The sequence below is a fragment of the Schistocerca gregaria genome, chromosome 3 (assembly GCF_023897955.1).
Source record: "Schistocerca gregaria isolate iqSchGreg1 chromosome 3, iqSchGreg1.2, whole genome shotgun sequence".
Classification (NCBI taxonomy): domain Eukaryota; kingdom Metazoa; phylum Arthropoda; class Insecta; order Orthoptera; family Acrididae; genus Schistocerca; species Schistocerca gregaria.
In genome coordinates this window covers 826,760,277-826,779,494 of record NC_064922.1, presented here as the reverse complement: position 1 = coordinate 826,779,494, position 19,218 = coordinate 826,760,277, and the positions used below count along the sequence as shown (strand labels likewise).

General features: G+C 41.7%; 1 protein-coding gene across 1 annotated transcript in view; it reads right to left on the bottom strand.

Annotated features, from left to right (window-relative positions):
- Positions 1–19,218, bottom strand: part of LOC126355884 (serine/threonine-protein phosphatase rdgC) — a 1,775,952-nt gene that overhangs the window by 899,240 nt on the left and 857,494 nt on the right. Inside the window, exon 4 of the mRNA XM_050006387.1 lies at positions 15,315–15,442. Within this exon, the coding sequence (XP_049862344.1) occupies positions 15,315–15,442 (128 nt within the window). The remainder of the gene's footprint in view (positions 1–15,314; positions 15,443–19,218) is intronic.

Here is a 19,218-nt window from a genome sequence, read left to right as displayed (position 1 = left end):
AAAACATGTTCTAGAGGAAAATTATGCGAGTAAGCGTACCATTGACTACTACGCGTGCAAGATATTTCAATCGAGACAGGGACAAGGAGAGCCAATTGCGACATGGGCAAGCCGAATAGATGAAATGCAAAGGGATTTCAGGGAAGCAGTAAGCAGAGTTACGGCTAGGGAGAACTTAAAGGGCGCAATAGAACTGGTTGATTCACTAGGAAGAGCATGCTTTATACAAGGGTTAAGCAATGATAGAATACAGACGATAGTAAGAAGTAGAGGCGATGAAATCACGCTAGCAGCGGCCGTGGAACTAGCATTGCAAGAAGAAAGTGCAATACTGTCAATGAAAGAGCGGGGACTAGCCCCAAGAGTAACTTTCAACCGGGGAAAGGAAACGGTGAAGAATACCAGAGATATTAGAGATTTGAAATGTTTCAATTGTGGATTGAGAGGGCACATGGCAAGCAAGTGTAGAAAGAATAGGCCAGAGGGAAGAGTACGGATAATGACGGGCAAAGAGTTTACGAATTTTTGTTGCGGGTGCGACAAGCCAGGACATACAGACGCGGAATGCCGGGTAAGATTAAGAAAAATTCAGCCGATAGATACAAGAGACTTTAGAGGAAATCATAGGGAAGCTGATGGAGGGTTACGAGAGTGGAGGTGCCCACAATGTAATCTACCAGGGAACTGTGGAGTTCCGTGTACGAGGGTAAAAGACGTTGCTTGTTTCAAGTGTAAGCGGCCGGGACATTACGCGAAAGATTGTCACGCAGGGCCCTGGCACGCATGGAGAAAAGGCAGGATGCCAGTATCGAGCAAAACCGGTAAAGTGGTGCAGGGAAACTAAGAGGCGGCAAGGCCGCACAGTCGGGCCTTGTTGCGATAGGTAAACCCTCAGTTAGGGTAATCGACTGTGCAACAGAAAATGACGTTTTGGTTTTATACTGCATAGAATTAAAAAGATATTTGAAGTTGCTAATAGACACTGGAGCACAGTTGTGTCTGCTCAAGAGAACGAGTATTCCGATAAATAGTACACTTGCAATTAATGAAGCGGAAAGGCTTCGGCTAAAAGGTGTAACCAGTGAGGCCGTCAGCACAATAGGTACGGTACAGGTACACTTAAGTGTGGACGGTTCTGAGCAAGTAGGGCAAAAATTTCACGTGTACGGGAGAGGATTAGATATTCCGTACGACGGACTGATAGGCAGAAATTTCTTGACAGAGCATAGAGTTAAGTTAGACTATGCAGGTAAAATAGTGAGACTAAAAGGGCGAGATATACCCTTAGTAGTAGAGGAAGAGCCAAAGGGACATGAGAACGAACAAGATTCAGAAGTAAGCGGGGAAATAGGGCCCCGAGAGGAAAAAATAATGTTATTAAAGGTGGAAGGAAATGTAAAAAGGGGAATCGAAAAGGAAATGATTATTCCTAGGCAGGAGATTGCACAAGGGGTACATGTACCTGAAGCGTTAGTAAAAGTGCGAAATGGGAAATGCATAGTAAGTGCATTAAACTTGTCAGAAGACAGAGTGCAGTTAGGAAACGTCAGGTTAATGACGGAAGAATTAGAAAAAGTAGGGAAAATACGCGAAGTAAAATGTTGTACTAATGTCATAGGAAAGACAGAAAGTCGTACTAGTGTGTTGCGAAGGCAATTAAGAATGGATCATTTGAACGCTGAAGAGAAAAGCGCTCTAGCAGAGGTTTGCGCGGAATACGGAGATGTATTTCATCTACCAGGGGACAACCTGTCCTATACTTCCGCAGTGAAGCACAGAATACCGATTGCACCGGAACACGCGGGAAAGGTAGTAAACGCTAGACCGTACAGGATCCCGGAAGCGCAAAAGGAAGTGCTAAGGGAGCAAATAGAGCAGATGCTAAGAGATGACATAATTGTCGAGAGTAAGAGCGCTTGGAACGCACCGTTACTGTTAGTTCCAAAGAAGCTAGACGCTAGTGGCAAACAGAAATGGAGAATCGTAGTGGACTACAGACGATTAAATGATATCACTGTAGGCGATGCATTTCCACTACCGAATATCTCCGAGATACTGGATCAGTTAGGGCAAGCTAAGTACTTCTCGACGCTTGACCTCGCAAGCGGGTACCATCAAATATTGACGGACGAGAAGGACAGAGAGAAAACGGCATTTAGCTCAAACTATCAACATTACGAATACAAACGAATGCCGATGGGACTGAAGGGAGCCCCAGGATGTTTTCAGAGACTGATGAATACAGTCTTGGCAGGTTTACAAGGAGTGAAATGCTTTGTATATCTAGACGACATAGTATGCTATGGGAAAAACCTGCAGGAGCATAACGAAAAGCTCCGGGAAATATTTGACAGGTTGCGAGAGCACAATTTGAAGCTGCAACCAGACAAGTGTGAATTCCTGAGGAAGGAAGTAATCTTCCTAGGTCATTGCATCACTGACAAAGGAATATCACCAGATATGGCGAAGGTGGAGAAGGTGAAGTTCTTCCCACAGCCAAAGACAACTAAGGAACTAAAAGGGTTTCTCGGATTGATAGGTTACTACCGCCGTTTCATTGCTAACTTCAGCAAGATTGCGAAACCTCTCCATGAGCTCTTAAAAAAGGGAGTGGAGTACCGATGGAGCGAACGTCAGAACAATGCGTTCGAAGAACTAAAAGAGAAATTAATAAACCCTCCGTTACTTCAGTACCCTGACTTTACGAAACCGTTCATCATTACAACGGATGCGAGTAACGCAGCCTTGGGTGCAGTGTTATCGCAAGGTAAGAAGATTGGCGAAGACTTGCCCATCGCATATGCATCCAGAGCATTGAACAAAGCCGAACTAAATTATAGCACAACGGAAAAAGAGTTGTTGGCTATAGTTTACGCAGTAAAACAGTTCAGACCATATGTATATGGCAGAAAGTTCACTGTAGTGACAGACCATAAGCCACTAACGTGGATATTTAGTGTCAAAGATCCGAGTTCGAGACTCCTGAAGTGGAGACTGAAACTCGAGGAGTATGATTATGAAGTAATGTACAAGCCAGGAAAGTTAAATAGTAATGCGGATGCGCTGAGTAGAATAAGGCATGAAGGGAAGGAAGAGATAGATGCGAAGCAGAAGGTGGAGACGGAGATCTCGGCAGCAAAAGCAAATGGGGAAGAAAGTTCCGTAAACGTGCGGCAAGGACAAGTGTCGAGTGAAATAGAACAGGAAACGGATAGTGGTGAGGAAATTAGTCCCGAAGAAAAAGAAAATATACTAAAGGAAATGCATGACAATCCCTTGGGAGGTCACCAAGGAATGCACAGGACACTCGAAAGAATTAAGGCATACAAGCAGTGGCGCGGAATGAAGCGTGACATTGAAAATTACATTAGGAAATGCCCATCGTGTCAAAAGAATAAAAACACGCAAATGAAAACTAGGATGCCCTTAGAAATTACAGACACAGCAGAAACAGTATTCGGAAAGTGTGCGATGGATATAGTGGGTCCACTAGATGTATCTAATACAGGAAAAAGGTACATGTTAACATTCCAAGACGATCTGAGTAAATTTACCTTAGCAATCCCAATTGACAGACAAGATGCCGAAACAGTAGCTGAGGCATTTGTGGAAAACGTAGTATTAAGGTATGGAATTCCATCAGTATTATTAACAGATCAAGGGTCTAACTTTCTGAGTGATGTATTTAAAAGTGTATGTAAATTGTTGAAGGTAAAGCGTATAAATACTACAGCGTACCACCCTGAATCAAATGGTGCACTAGAAAGAAGTCATACAACTATTGTAGAGTATCTCAGAAACTTTGTAACAGGAGATCAAAGCTCTTGGGACAAATGGGTACCGTATGCAATTTTTGTGTTCAACACTACACCACACAGCAGCACAGGATACACACCATTTGAATTACTATACGGAAGAAAGGTTAACATACCAGGAGTACTGCAGCAAGAAACACAGCAGGTAAGTTACAATTATGAAATGTATGTAAATAAACTAAGAGCGAGAATGCAGGAAGCCCACAGAGTGGCCAGAGACTCGATTATAAGAAGTAAGAAAATCAGTAAGGAACAGTATGACATGAAACAAAATCCAAAAAACTTCAAGGTAGGAGATAAAGTATTACTGCACGATGAGTCGGTGAGACGGGGTAGATCTCGGAAATTAGATTCACAATGGAGAGGTCCATTTGAAGTAGTAAAAGTGGAAGGTCCTAACGTAGTAATAAAAGTTAAAAGAAATAAGGAAACAAAAGTACATGCCAACAGGCTGAAACAATTCTTTTAAATTTCAGGTATGGCACTCAAGTGGCAGGTCGTGAAATTCGTCATAGTGATAACAGCATACTACATCACTGCATCAGAGCATGCAACAAATGAGTACCGAGTGACGCCATTTCCGAGTTCATCAGGACTATATTACGATAATAGAGGACAGGTAGAAATATACAGTACCACATGGAGAATAGTCACATACGTAAATCTAGATATAATAACAGAAAGGTTTCAGAATGCAGAGAGGTATGGTAGGGCAGCGGTACAAAGGTGCCGAGAAACACTAACACAACTAAATGTAGGATTAATAGAATGCAGGGTACTAGACCAACAAGTAACCCATCATGTGGAAAAAATCACAGGATTGCAACTTTTAGTACAGCAGCTAACGAAACACGAGACCAGAAGGAAGAGAGGAGTATTCAACTTCGTCGGGCAGGTAAGTAAAATACTGTTCGGGACGTTGGACGAAGCAGATGCAGCATACTATAAGGAAAGAATAGACGCTATGGAGAAAAACTCAGAAGGGTTGTTGAGGCTAACAAAGGAACAGGTGGCAGTGGTAAGAGCCACATTGGCGGGAGTACACAGGACGGTATATACACTAGAGTCAAATGAGCACGTTCTGAAGACAGGTATGCAAAGACTAGAACGATTCATGAAGGAATACGTGAAGGAAACCGATATAGGGTTTAAACGTGTAGCGTCCTTCGCCACAGTAACAGAGCAAGTATTACAACTATCGGCAGTGTTTGGTCAGATCGAAGAGGAATACGAACAAATGATAAATGCCATTGTAAATGCTCAGAAGGGAATACTACAGCCTCATATAATTAATCCAGTCCAAATTGTAAAATACCTAAGTTTAATACGGGAAGAACTAAAAGATGTAAAGTTTCCTGTTCCTCTTACGGAGTCCTCAGGTTATCTATTGTTAAGAATAATTGATTTAGATGTTTTCATCTCGGGTAGCATACTAGGATATGTAATTAATATTCCATTAATAAATAATAACAATTTCAATTTGTATAGAGTACTCCCACTACCAAAAGAAATTCCAAACATGAAAGGTAATTATGTGTACATACAGCCAGAGAAAGAATTCTTACTAATAGATGAATCCAAAAGGCAGTACGCGAAACTTTCTGCGGAGGAACTAAAATGCAAGGAGCTAAGTAAAAATAGGAGACTGTGCAAACAAGCATTCGCCTTGCTGTCAACATTCGACCACGAAGAGTGCGAAGCCAAATTGTTGCAACCGGTAAGAGAAATTCCGGAAGATTGTGTGCGAAAAATACTTGCAGTATCAACACTCTTGGCTAGAGGGAGAAGTCTGGGAGCGGAGAGAGAAAGAAAGAGGGCCCTAGGTGGGGACCGCACTACGTCATGAGGAGCCAATGAAGGGCTCAGGACGTAGTGCGTGACCATATAGGGAGAGGCCCCTCTACCCCTCCACCCAGCTTCTGAAGAAAAGTACTGAAGTTAATACTAAAACAATCCCTAATAAGGAAAAGTTGCACTCGACGCTACGTCATGCCAAGCGCTGGCGGGGTCGAAGGGGAAGAGCTAACAAAACTCGGAGGCACGCCGCTCCGGAGAGCTCTCTCTCTCGGGTTTAGGCAGCGACGGTAGTCAGCGTGAGTAGCAGCCGACTTGGGCTGAGGGCGGGCTGCAGGCAGACAGTTGGAGATAGTCGCCGATGAGCGTTTAGGCAGCGACCGCGGGACTCTGTCGTAGGGTGCTAGTGTGGGCAGCAAAGTGCTGGAAAGTTCTATCAGGCAGCCAGAACGGTGGAAGTCAGTCACCGTCTCTGTAATGGGCTTGGCTATTCTGTAGGTACAATCACTACGCAGTTAGGGTGATTTGTATTCTTTATGAATAAATTAGAACTTTTATAACGTCCATACGAGTTTACTTCTACCAACATCCTAGCCTTGTACCTTCACACCAGGGAATTTAACATCTTAGCCAGATCAAAAGTCTCCCTCTCAATTAGGTCAACCGGCTAATTCCCGTTTACGAACCGTGTCGCTCAATCCCTCGCAAAACCCACGCTTGGGACGCGACACAGTGTTACAGTTTCCGGGATTTGAAAGTAGTCGTCAGATGACTGAAGATGACTCTCAGACAAGATGCCCTTACACTTCAGCTGATAGACGTTCAAAAATTCAACGGTTTTGTGCGGGGATATCACCGATTAACTGTTTTGCGTGGGTTGCGCGAAAAAAATCCGCAAAAGGAGACCATACTTGGTTTTCGCGCCACGGCAGTGCGCCAGCAGGCTCAGCTTTGCCAGTTCGTCAGTTATGTGGCAAGCATCAGACGGTCCTCATGCAGACCCCTTCCCTCGATTCTTGGGTGTCTGCGATTTCTCTTTATTTTCTAAGTTAAAATGATTGCTGAGAAGACGCCGTTTTCAGAATATTGTTGACGTCAAAGCCTATTCATCACAGTTTATAAAGGCCATCTCAAACGATTCTGCGGATAGGCGGCGCTTTATGGGAGTGTGGATCGGCCGTGAGGCGATGAGAGATAGTCCGCGCACTTGCGATAACGGATAGCACAGTGGCTACCGCACCTGCCTAGTAAACAGGAGGTCCCGTGTTCGAATCCCGGTCCGGTGTACATGTCCCAATGCAGGCGACAGCAATGATCCCTCTCCTTTTCTTTCCTTTCTTCGCTTCTCCATCTTTCCTTTACATCAAATAATTCCATTCAGGACTGCTTCGCGAATTGGGAACACCCCCGGGAAAAGTGTGTGAATAGGTGAGGGGAGTAATGAGAAAGGGACAAGGACAAATAATCTGTAAAATTAATAATAAAGTTAAAAAATAAAGTTCGGCTGTCTTTTGAACACACCTCGTAAACAGTGCAACCCAGCATGACATCCATCGTAAAGTTGCTGTGGTGCCACAATAGTGTCAAAGCAGGGAGTCGAGGACAATTTGCGTTTAGCCTTAGGTCGTTCTACCGGACAATTTGACGGTTGTTTTCGATTGTTTCCTACACACGTACTTATATTAGTAATACAGAAATAAGTACTTTGGGCATACGAATGAAATATGCTGACCTTTAAAGCACAGCCGTAATCTATCTTCAGAAAATATTGACGAGATAATTATCAAATGTTTAAGACATAGTGAATTATGTAATCAAAAAGGAATATTACGCTATAGAAAATTCTAGTACGGTTACGATTTTCTAACAGAGTGACGTGATATTTTTTAAAAAAATCTTGTTTCATATTTCCAATAAGAAATGCAACTGGCTGTTGAAATGGGAATCTCAAACTTTTAAATCTACAAATTGTTCCTAGTGCGCTCACGCCATTCATAGTTACACGGAGCAGTAGCATAGTGGATAGCAACCCTTTAATATTCAAAACTGTGTTACTGTCGGAATTTGGGATATTTAGCAAAAGACACGTGTGACGGTTATAAATAATATATTTAAATCTATTGGGAGCAATCTATTGGTTACAATTTGTTCCTTCGGGGAAGTTAGCCGTTATGAAAGTTTTCAATGATAAACTGGTTCCACAACTGGATGAGTTAGTAACCTTTATTTTTGTTGCTGCAGTTTCAGCTGTTAGGCGTATGGAAATACATACAATGATACCATTACAGCTGAAGTACTTACAAAGTTTGTTAACAACAATATGAAAAAAGAGATTTACGTGTACAGAATCAAGTTCCGTCAAAACAAACGTTTTTGCAAGTCACACAGTGTCAAAAACCTAAAATCTAAACCGATAAACGTTACATGGTAATTGTGACAAATGACAATAGTTGGGAATGGAAACAATCGTGTACTTACCATACACAATTATTTTGACAAACCACGACTATTCAGGAGAATAAACAAATAACCAAAACGTTTTACCAGCAGTCAGTTCTGGCAGCGACTTGAAGCCACGTTTATGCACTGATCCATACTACGACACATTTGAGATTAAACTGAGTTGCGTTGCCGAATGTCATTCAAAGAGTAACGTTATGCTAGCACCTCGTAGTGACCACCGCCGTCATAGTTTCAACAACGATATTACCGTGAGATATAATATTGTAACATGTTTGAGAATATAAACATAGTTTCAACAACGATATTACGATGAGATATAATATTGTAGTATGTTTGACAATATAAACATGGATTACCTGAGTTATGAAATTAAGTCGTAAGAGAAGTTATACTTTATGTTACAATATTCGTTCGGTAATAAAATTGCCATGCGCTAATGTAATTGATAAAAAATTCTTACCACTACATGCAAAGCAGATGACAATTACTCGTAGCACCATGCCGTGTTTCTAACACACGAATTCGTTCAGTAGAAAAATATATGGCATCCACAGAAATATCTGCATCATTATTAACAAAGTCCATTATTAATAGTATTTATGTCACTATATAGCAGTGAATGAAATGCTCATTTATATACTGGAATATCAGTACGATATAAAGAATACAATAATATAAAGCACTACGGAAACATAGTATTTATGCAGAAACTGAAACTTTTAAACCCATCGTCGAGCAATTTCTTTGCCTCTGTAATATTCCCCCTCACTTTCAGTTATTAGAGCAAGCAAGAGACATCTACATCATTGACATGATTGAAGACACAAAAAGGTGTAGCTTTATAATAATTCAAAGGAGAAGTAAATGCAATTTTTCGGAAGGTAGATGTCAACCTACAACACAGTGGCTAAAATAAATCTTAGAGTGATCAGAAGTAGAATACATCATTTTAAAATTCCGCTTGTCCAGGTCAAGAATTTTCGCCGGACCGGCATTTCCGCCGGCCGGTAAAAAGCAGAGACAGCAGGCGCTCCGAAAATACTGAGGTCGTGTTTGCGCAAGGGAATGGTGAGATGGATAATATGGGTGTTAACACTCTCGTTACGCTATATTAAAAAAAAAAAACAACGTCTACGTAGTAAGTGTTGGGTGCATACTGTGTTACAAGACCAATTCAAATTCGGTACCTCCACTAAGCTATATGAAAAATTGCAAGAGAATGACACAAAATATTTTAATTTATTCACAATATCAAAAACAATGCTTGAAAAGTCATGGTCAGCTTTACGACCTCATTTGCAGCACGAAGACACTAATATGCGAAACTGAAATTTACTTATCAGGAAATATATATTTTCTGTGCAAAGAGAAATACCATAATTTACAAAAGAAAAAAAAACTAAACATGGTTGAAAGTCAGTGAATAAAGTTATCTTCTACACATTAAGGTGAAACATCACTCCTCTTTTTTCACAGATCAAAAGTCTCTGAAACATTAGACAATGTAGAAGCAGGACTTGCATACGATTCCTAATACGTCTCTTCATTGGTTGCAGTGGAGGCTTGAATGGTCGGCATAAGCGCACATCGAATAGCTATGTAGATTACGCCGTAATGATTACTACGATGACGTACCACAGAAAGACTGATTTTCATGTGACGTATGATTCCAGGAAACGTTGGGAGATTGCTGATGTATGGTTCTGTTTCGTTGTTTTATTCTTCTGATACAACTCTTTTAGTAAGTTTCATGACTTAGTATTGGAAATCTACGATAGCCTCTAAATTTGTTCAGAGCTCCTCCAATCCCTGTAAATAAGGACATACGTTGACGCTGCTCAATAGACGCATGAATGATGCTCATCATTTTCCTATCCAAATCATTCGTGGCTCTCCTGTTTTTCTGTGGGTTATCTATATGTTGTTGACAATGATTTTCAGTCCACATATCGGAAGGGTTTAGTTGTCACTATTATCAGGCAAATTCGAACAACTTTCTCGTCTCTCCGTTATTTTTAAAATAAATTGTAGCTAGTCACAAAATATGTATTTCCGCTTCTTGTTTGCTCCAGAACCGGTCCTGCTCTATCCGTTAAATTTCTTATGACATTTCATCCAGTTATCTCTTATATTGGCCTATTGTTATTACCATCATTCCTGAAAAGATAAGGAAACCTGAATAGAATCAAAACAGTATGGTTTTTCGTATTTCAGGTACCTTGAAACAGGAAACAGTTTCTCCGAACGCCATTACAGTTTCAGACTGGGAGAAAAAGCATTAGCAGAATTGTACGTGAGGTCTCAATGAAGATTTGGTTGTTATTGTATAGCATGTATATGCCCAATCTTGAGCGTCGTGACTGGACCAATAGAGCGTGTCAGTTTGAAATTACTGCAAATTTTCCAAACTGTATAAAGGCCATTGATGGTGAACACATCAGGGTTATGAAACCAGATGAAAATAGTTCAGTATTTTTCAGTTACAAAAGTTACTATTCATTAGTCCCGAAGTTTTATTTTTGTGAATGTTTGTGCTTGTGATCCAGACCGTGACTGAATTTACTGAAATAATAGTATTTATGGGAAGGTTGCAAAGGGACACACTAAATCTACCTCCTCCTAGGTTTCTCCCAAATTTTTCGGGGAATTGCCTTATGTATTCGTAGAAAACTAAACGTTTTCATTGCATAAGAATTTAATGAGTCCCTATGGTGAGGCAGAATGCACCTCAATAAGCGTCCTTTTAACTATTGCTTAAGTAAAGCAAGACGAGTTGCAGAATGCCCATTCGGCATAATGGCCAATAAATGAAGGGGTTTTCACCGACCTTTAATAGTCTCCACCGATTTTGCGACTGACGTAGTGAAACAGTGAAGGCGTCTCCTGTTTTATACAATTTCGTCCTTAAAAAAGGAGGCCTTTATACTAAGTGGGCTGATACGACTATAGATGTGGACTCTGAGCTACGAGAAACCTCGCGTTCACAAGCAGTACGAGATGCTGTGTCAGCGAATACCAGCACAAATCAGTTCGACAATTACTTTATTTCTGAATCCTGAAAAATTCCGTGGCAGAATAAGTTCGCCTAATGTGCGCCGATTGCTGCATAATGTGAAAAACACAGTAACTATAGAGAGAATGTGTCTGTGTGTTACTAACCAGTAAATAAAATAAATATGCTATGCCCTTACATCTTTGCAAGCTAACAAATGTTCTTCGATTGACTTATCCCAGAACGTTGGTCGTTCCTCCACAAACACAGCCAATGCTTCACAATCAATATAGAGTTCAGCACTCATCGGGAAAACCGATAGCTAGTTCGTACAACGACTCAGGCGCAACTAATGAGGCTCCCACCGCCCGGCGAAGTAGCAGATCGTGGACAAGCAGACATGCTACGACATGTTTTGCATTGACGTCCCGTGGGAACGCTCTCATAAGCCACACTGTATCGCTACAAACCCGTAGAATCCGCCGGCTCGGTACACGGCGAGAATTCTTGTCGTGCACAAGGACCCAAAACCCTCATAAAGTGGATATGTAAACATAAATTACACATTACCGAAATAGAAGCCACGCTCATAAATACACACTAAATACCTAAGATCAAAAACTAACTCTACGAGAATTAAATTTATATTTAACGTTTTTTGATCACAAAGTGGAAACCAACCAACTAAATTCAGTTTTGATAAAGTAATCAGTGTTGGTCCGAAAATATGTTATTTGTGGTAGCCGGTTTCGGTCTTTGACGATCATCATTCGACCACTAAGTGTCTCCTCTAGCAATCTTCGGAAACAGCAAGTGGACCCAAACATATGCCAGATAGCATAGTCGACGAATGTTCAGGCAGTATAATTTATGCATCAAGCAAGACGGTCAACTCTATTCGTAAAACATTTTGCACAGTATCCACATATTGCTCTGATTGTACCTGCTAAGGTATATCATTGTACGATACATAGCTCAGGAGTTCGACTCCTTAAGGAATCATGAGTGAGTAGGAAGCAGGTCAAAAATCAACGCCAGAAAATTAATCTGGTACATAAAATTGAATATTTCTTTGCTCGCCTTCTATGCGCTCCTCCACCTTTCACCCAATAACTATGAAATTTGAGTTGTAGTCTCATGCCAGAAAAGGATTTTATGGGGGTAAGAATCACCTTTCACACACAGGGGTGGGGGTAGCAGGTGGGTAACATAGAAACTTAACTCAGGAATATCACTCTGAATCAAAATTTGTGTGTACATAGTCATTACTTGTATAATTATTTGTCAGAACACATTGTCGGTGTAAGGAACCACAACCACACATGTGGTTGGGGGTGGGAAGACGTGTCACGTAAAAATATTCGATAACGACTGATATAAGTATCTAATCTAAATTTGTAAGGCTCACTAGACCCGTTGGTGACGGTCACGGCGACGATTCACACCTATCGTTGCAGGAAAGGGGAGGGGAGACGGAAAGACAGTGACACATGAGGACATCTCTGTAATGCCTGAAGTAATTAGCAGAATTAGCACATGTATCACTTCGTGTCTAGAGAACTTTCCTGTGACAGTAAGACACCTCTAGGTCCTTGAGGTGAAAATGCGTGACATGAAAACATAACTCAGGAACACCAGTGCTGGGACGGTTCCTTTGACAGCGCACGGCCGACTTCCTTCATCATCCTTCCCTAATTCTATGGGAGTGATGACCTCGCTGTTTGGTCCACTCCGCCAAGCAACCAACCAACAAACTAGGAACGCCAGAAGCAACTTCAACCATATTTTATATATACGTGACTCATTATTTGTGTAACAAAACTGTCTAAGTTACTACCACTAGTTGCGGGGATGTCGAAGAGAAGGGTTGTAGTGTAGAAACTTCCGAAAATGTCATGTTGATTTTTACCCTCTAACTCAAAACATACATATTAGGGACGGTATAGCTACCATTCTTGTGCCCCTCCCATCTCTTTCTTTCTCCTCTCCATCACAGCTTCGAATTTTACCGTTCTATTTCTCTTCCTCTAACCTATCTACCTCTTATATATCTCATTCACCCCATTCTATCGTCTCATGTCTGTGCTCGATGAGAATAACTCGCAAGCTGCAAGAACATAACGAGAAAATTCCCAACTAACAATGTGACTGACATTCAGAAAAGAAAAGTATGTTTACTTTCATATACATAGTCATTATTATTATTATTATTACTATTATTATTACTATTATTATTATTATTATTATTATTGATTGTTATAATTATTTTTTATTGTTATAATTATCATTGTACTACTGTTATAATATCTATTTTTTTCTTTAACATCAATACTGCATAATAGGCTATATGTCCTTAATGTTAAGTAGAAACTGTAACTCGTTCAATCTGAGTATGCCTGGTTAGGTGTAAGAGAGGGCCTGAAGGCCCTAATCTTGCCAGGTAAAATAAATGCATAAATAAATAAATAAATAAATAATACTTCGAATACGTGAAAAGTATAAAGCACAATCTGACTCTCATTTGCATTGTTAAATGCGTGTTTCGGCGTCAAAGATCATACGACACAACTCAATAGCACAGACACATTTGACGTCCGCGCAACAGACAAATGGTATAAGGCACTGTAATATTAGACATTTGCCAGCAGCAGGACTTTTTCTTGAAACGGCAATCACTTACTGGCAGAGTTGAGTTTCCCCAGAATTCAGATGGAAACTCTATGATGCAAATCGCTAGGGACGCGGATGAAACAAATGTGAAACATACTAAATGCATGTGAAATTTATTTACGTATTACATGTGGTATACACACTGAACCGCCAAAGAAACTGGTATAGGCATGCGTATTCAAACACAGATATATGTAAACAGGCACAACAAGGCACTGCTGTCGGCAACGCCTGTATAACACAAGTGTCTATCGCAGTTGGTTGATCGGTTACTGCTCCTACAATTGCATGTTATCAAGATATAAGTGAGTTTTAATGTGGTGTTACAGTCGGCGCACGAGCAATGGGACACAAATTCTCCGAGATAGCGAAGAAGTGGGGTTTTTCCCGTACGATCATTTCACGAGTGTACCGTGATTATCAGGAATCCGATAAAACATCAAATCTCCGACATCGCTGCGGCTGGAAAGAGATAAAAAAGATACTGCAAGATCGTGACCAACAACGGCTGAAGAGAATCGTTCAACGAGACAGAAGTGCAACCCTTCCGAAAATTGCTACAAATTTCAGTGCTGGGCCATCAACAAGTTTCAGTGTGTGAACCATTCAACGAATCATCATCGATATGGAACTTAGGAACCAAAGACCCACTCGTGTACCCTTGATGACTACATGACAAAAAGCTTTATGCCTCGGCTGCATCCGTCAACGCCGACATTGCACTTTTGATGACAGGAAACACATTGCATAGTCGGACGAGTCTCGTTTAACATTCTGTCGACTGGATGGACGTGTACAAGTATGGAGACAACCTCATGAATCCATGGACCCCCATGTCAGCAGGGGACTGTTGAAGCTACTGGCGACTCTGTAATGGTGTAGGGCGTGTGCAGTTGGAGTGTTACGTCTAGATACTACTCTGACAGGTGAAATGTACGAAGGCATCCTGCCTAATCACCTGAATCAATTCATGTCCATTACATACTCCAACGGACTTAGGCAATTCCAGCAGGACAATGCGACACCGCACACAATCAGAATTGCTACAGAGTGGCTCCAGGAACACTCCTATGAGTGTAAACACTCTCGCTGGTCACCAAAGTCCCAAGATATGAACATTATTGAGCATATCTGGGCTTCCTTGCAACGTGTTGTTCAGAAGATATCTCAACCCCTTCGTAATCTTATGGATTTATGGACAGCTTTGCAGGATTCATGGGTGTCAGTTCAGGCCAGCACTACTTCCGACATTAGTCGAGTCCATGCCAGCTCGTGTTGCGACATTTCTGAGTGCTAGCGAGCCCTACACGAAATTAGTGTATATCTTCATTGTATATAGTGTACCTACTTAAAAAAAAAGATGAACTGCAAGTCATGCCCTCCACAGCTAATCAAAAAATTAAAAAAAAATACTGTTAAAATGAGTGAGCCAGACGCAGATACTCCTGTGTTAGACAGGATGTTTTCGGCTGATCTGGATAACAAACGCACTACCGCAAACCTCTGTAGAGCAGGATGCTGGTGATTATACATGAGAGGTCGGCAGCCGCTCAGTTAGTGGGTAGTACGCTCTCACTCACCTTGACCTGATCCTGCTCACCAGCGTACTCGATGCTCTGAAAGATGGTCCACGTGTAGCGGCGGCGGACCTCCATGCGCGCCAGGTAGCGGCGGTACCAGCGCTGGATCAGGATCGCCGCCTTCATAGCTGCAACAAGCCAATGATCCCGGTGCAGTAAACAAAATTATGCACACACACACACACACACACACACACACACACACACACACACACACACACACACACACACAACAGTAACTGTAATAGTACACAGAAACCAGATCTACTGGCGAGGAGCCCCACAGAACCATACATGACTCTACCCCACACTCCAAATTCCTTTATTACTGAATCAAGACGAACTTTGACAATATGCAGTTTACATACAATATTTATCAGGACCTCTTCTTTTTTACACTACTTATTTAAGTCATATTCGAGTGTTTACCTACATCAGAGTCCCGTAGACGGATAACATTATAGACTAGTTTCGCAGCGATGGGTATGGTTAACAGAGAGAACACGCTCCGTTGCTAAAAGAATTTGACCACGTTGCCCAATACGACGTGTCTCTTTACTTTGTGGATATTAAAGTTCCTCAAATGTAAGTGGAGAAACATAGATCTGAAGCTATAATAGTGCAGATCACTTTACTTCCCAACTACATCTAGATCCAACCAAGTGCGTTTTAATACTCAAATGCATTCTACTTTCACATTGAAGTTAGTCATTGTACAATCGCTTTCTCAAATCAATCTTTCAGGTACTAAAGTTCCACCATAGCCTTTTATAACTGATCGGATAGTAATACGTTCCGTCAATGGCAGCAGCTGACTGACATAGACGATGCTGATTATACATGTAATTACGAGCACCTTCCACGAATAAACGGTATCATTGCTCATTATTACCCTACGTATAGACGTAATTGTTCCAAACTCATGATCATCACTTTAGCAAGCCATTCAAATAATTCTGGGCTGATGCAACTATTCGTGAGCGTTCCGCGAGCAACCCAACAAGGACTCTATGCTTGCTTTCCACTGCGTGACTGTTATCGCGCCTGGGCATGATTAAACAGAACATCCTTTAAGCCTCTGCTAGTACTTTCGTTTCAGGAGGCACAGAAAACGACTTAACACACACTTACTAGTTTGTACAAATACAATCCAAACAACCTGGGAACTAAAATCAGCTAACGTACCAGGTGGTTATAATTAAACTGACAGTGGTCCGACTGGTGCAATCTGGGTTCTATACATTAGAGGACGCTGACATATCTTAGGCATGTCCACTGATCAACGGGCTTGAGGAGTATGCTGAGAAAAATAATATTTCCAATTTCTGCCATCAATTGAAAATGTGGCGCTGTTAGTAGTCAGAATCCGATATGTTTCCCGTTTTACCGTCAATATGCTGTCTTTCGCTTGATGACGCATGTTGATTTCCTTTGAGGACACTGTTTGTTAAAGGGTTAAGAAAGTTGAAGTTTATTGTACGAAATGCGATGGCTGTTGAGCAGAAAGACCGTGTATTGCTGGTAAGTTGTTTTATGAGGACGGCATGAATAACAGCGCTGCATTGCCGAAACTGCTGTGAAGAGGACCTATATGAATAAATGGGCTAAAGAATATGATCACGAAATTTGAAGAACAGGCGAATTAGGTGGTTCTGTGAGGAGACGGAGAAGGCCTATTCCCATGACACTTGTTGATGAAGTTGCTGTAGCTATAGGCAATCGTGCTGCGCATGCAGCCGGTGCTCGAACTGTGTCACGAAAATTGTCTTTCCTCTGGCCAGCAGTTCATAAGATTTTGCTGCGCGTTTTACACTAGCATATCTCGAAGGTTCAGAATGTGCAGCAAATAAAGCACCAAGTAGTCTACAATGCCGTGACATTGCCCTTCGTTTATCGTCAGGTATGGAAATAGATTAAATGTGGTAATGGAATAATCTTTAGACTCACAAAGCAAATTTTACTCTGTACGGTGCCGTGAATGGACAGAACTATAGCATACGGGATTGCACTCCGGTGGAACATCCACTGGACTCAGTTTATGTGACTGTGTCTTGTAGATTCACGAGCTGCTTCGTTCTCGGTCCGTTTTTCATGTAGGCGTACATTGACGTTAGCACCTTATAAGGACTTCCTAGTGATTTCAGCTTTGCAAGAATGAAGCTGTGTCCACACTACTTCTTCCATGCAAGATGGGGAGGCACCACAAGTCGCTTACAAGCTGAGAGGTTTGCTTGGGCAAATCTTCGGTAACGACCGCATCATCTCTACGCAATATTACGATGTGTGGCTTTCCATGTCGCCAGACCAGTATCCTTGTGACTTCTGGTTGTGCGGCTAGATGAAAGATTAGGTCTTGCAATGGCGTATCCGGACGCTTCCTGATATGAAGGATACCATACAACGATGTATCAGTCTGATTAAACCAGATTTATTGCTAGTAAATGTTCTGGCGTAACCACAAGCGCCGGAACAAGGATCAAGAACGGAAGACCAGAGACGGCGGTGAGGAAACGTCAGCCAATAACCCGCTGACAAGGACCGCGCCGCTCCAGGAGCAACATCTTCAAAAAGTGAATATAAGCGCCGCTCCTGCCAGCCTCGGCCGCTGAGATCGGCTCCGTATACGGACATTAGTGGACAGTCATGTCGAACCTTGTGTATAGCCAAGAATGTTACTGTTTGTATTTCACCCATCGCTAGCGACTACTACTTGTAAATCTTGAAGTTAGGAACAGTCAATCTGCTGTATAGAAATAAAACAACTATTATTTGGTTTAATTGATGTATAGCATTCTGAAAACGTAGCAATCCCTCAGGCAACCTATTCGAGACGAGTGGGGAAGACCAAATAGTAAATGTCTACCATATCATGTTATGGATGCAGCAAGTTAATGAGTCAGATAACCATATTCAGAACACGTTTAACTTGTGACGACATCCCAGTAAAGGTACCAGAACGACCGTTATAGTGTGTTTCATCGTTACTCCCCTTTTCCTGCACCCACGCCACATTCAGACTACTTACAGCACCATATTGTCCCTTCGTGGCAGAAAGTAGAACTATTACTTTTTTTCAGCATACTCTGTGAGCACACTAATTGATGAACATACTTACGATGTCTCAGTGTCTTGGATGCATACAGCCCGCACTGTGGCGCTTGGAACATCGTAAATTTAATTACAATTTCCCGATACTTCGCAGCTCAACAAGCATCAGTCATCGTCCACAACTGCAGCTTTCAAGTATCTCATTCACATTATATTTTCAATATCTTCTGATATTTTGTTATGACTTCGGTTTCCTCGTATACACCCCTAATGCCGGCCGGTGTGGCCGAGCGGTTCTAGGCGCTACAGTCTGGAACCGAGCGACCGCTACAGTCGCAGGTTCGAATCCTGCCTCGGGCGTGGATGTGTCTGTTGTCCTTAGGTTAGTTAGGTTTAAGTAGTTCTAAGTTATAGGGGACTGATGATCTCAGAAGTTAAGTCCCATAGTGCTCAGAGCCACACCCCAAATTTCGTCAAGTTCAGTATGTAATGTGGTCGCGTTATAAGTCCAATTTAGATTGATACGGGGTTCGTCACCGTTCTAAGAACCAAAAGTTTCACACTGCTCTTACTTTGTGTCTATCTTTCTATAAATTTTGCTACATTGGTGTAGCTATCTGTTGCGGAACTGTTAATTATATAGGCAGGTGTATTTTACAACTATAAACAGTGCCTGGCAGTATCCGCCATAATTTCTGGCAAATTCGGCGATTAGTGAGTATGATTGTTGACAGTGATTCACTGCAGCTGTCGAGAATGACTTAATAAATGACTTAGATAACGTGCAACATCACCTGGCCTAATGGTAAGGCATGAAATGTACGCAATTAAATAACTTTCAGTGGTAGTGAGCGAA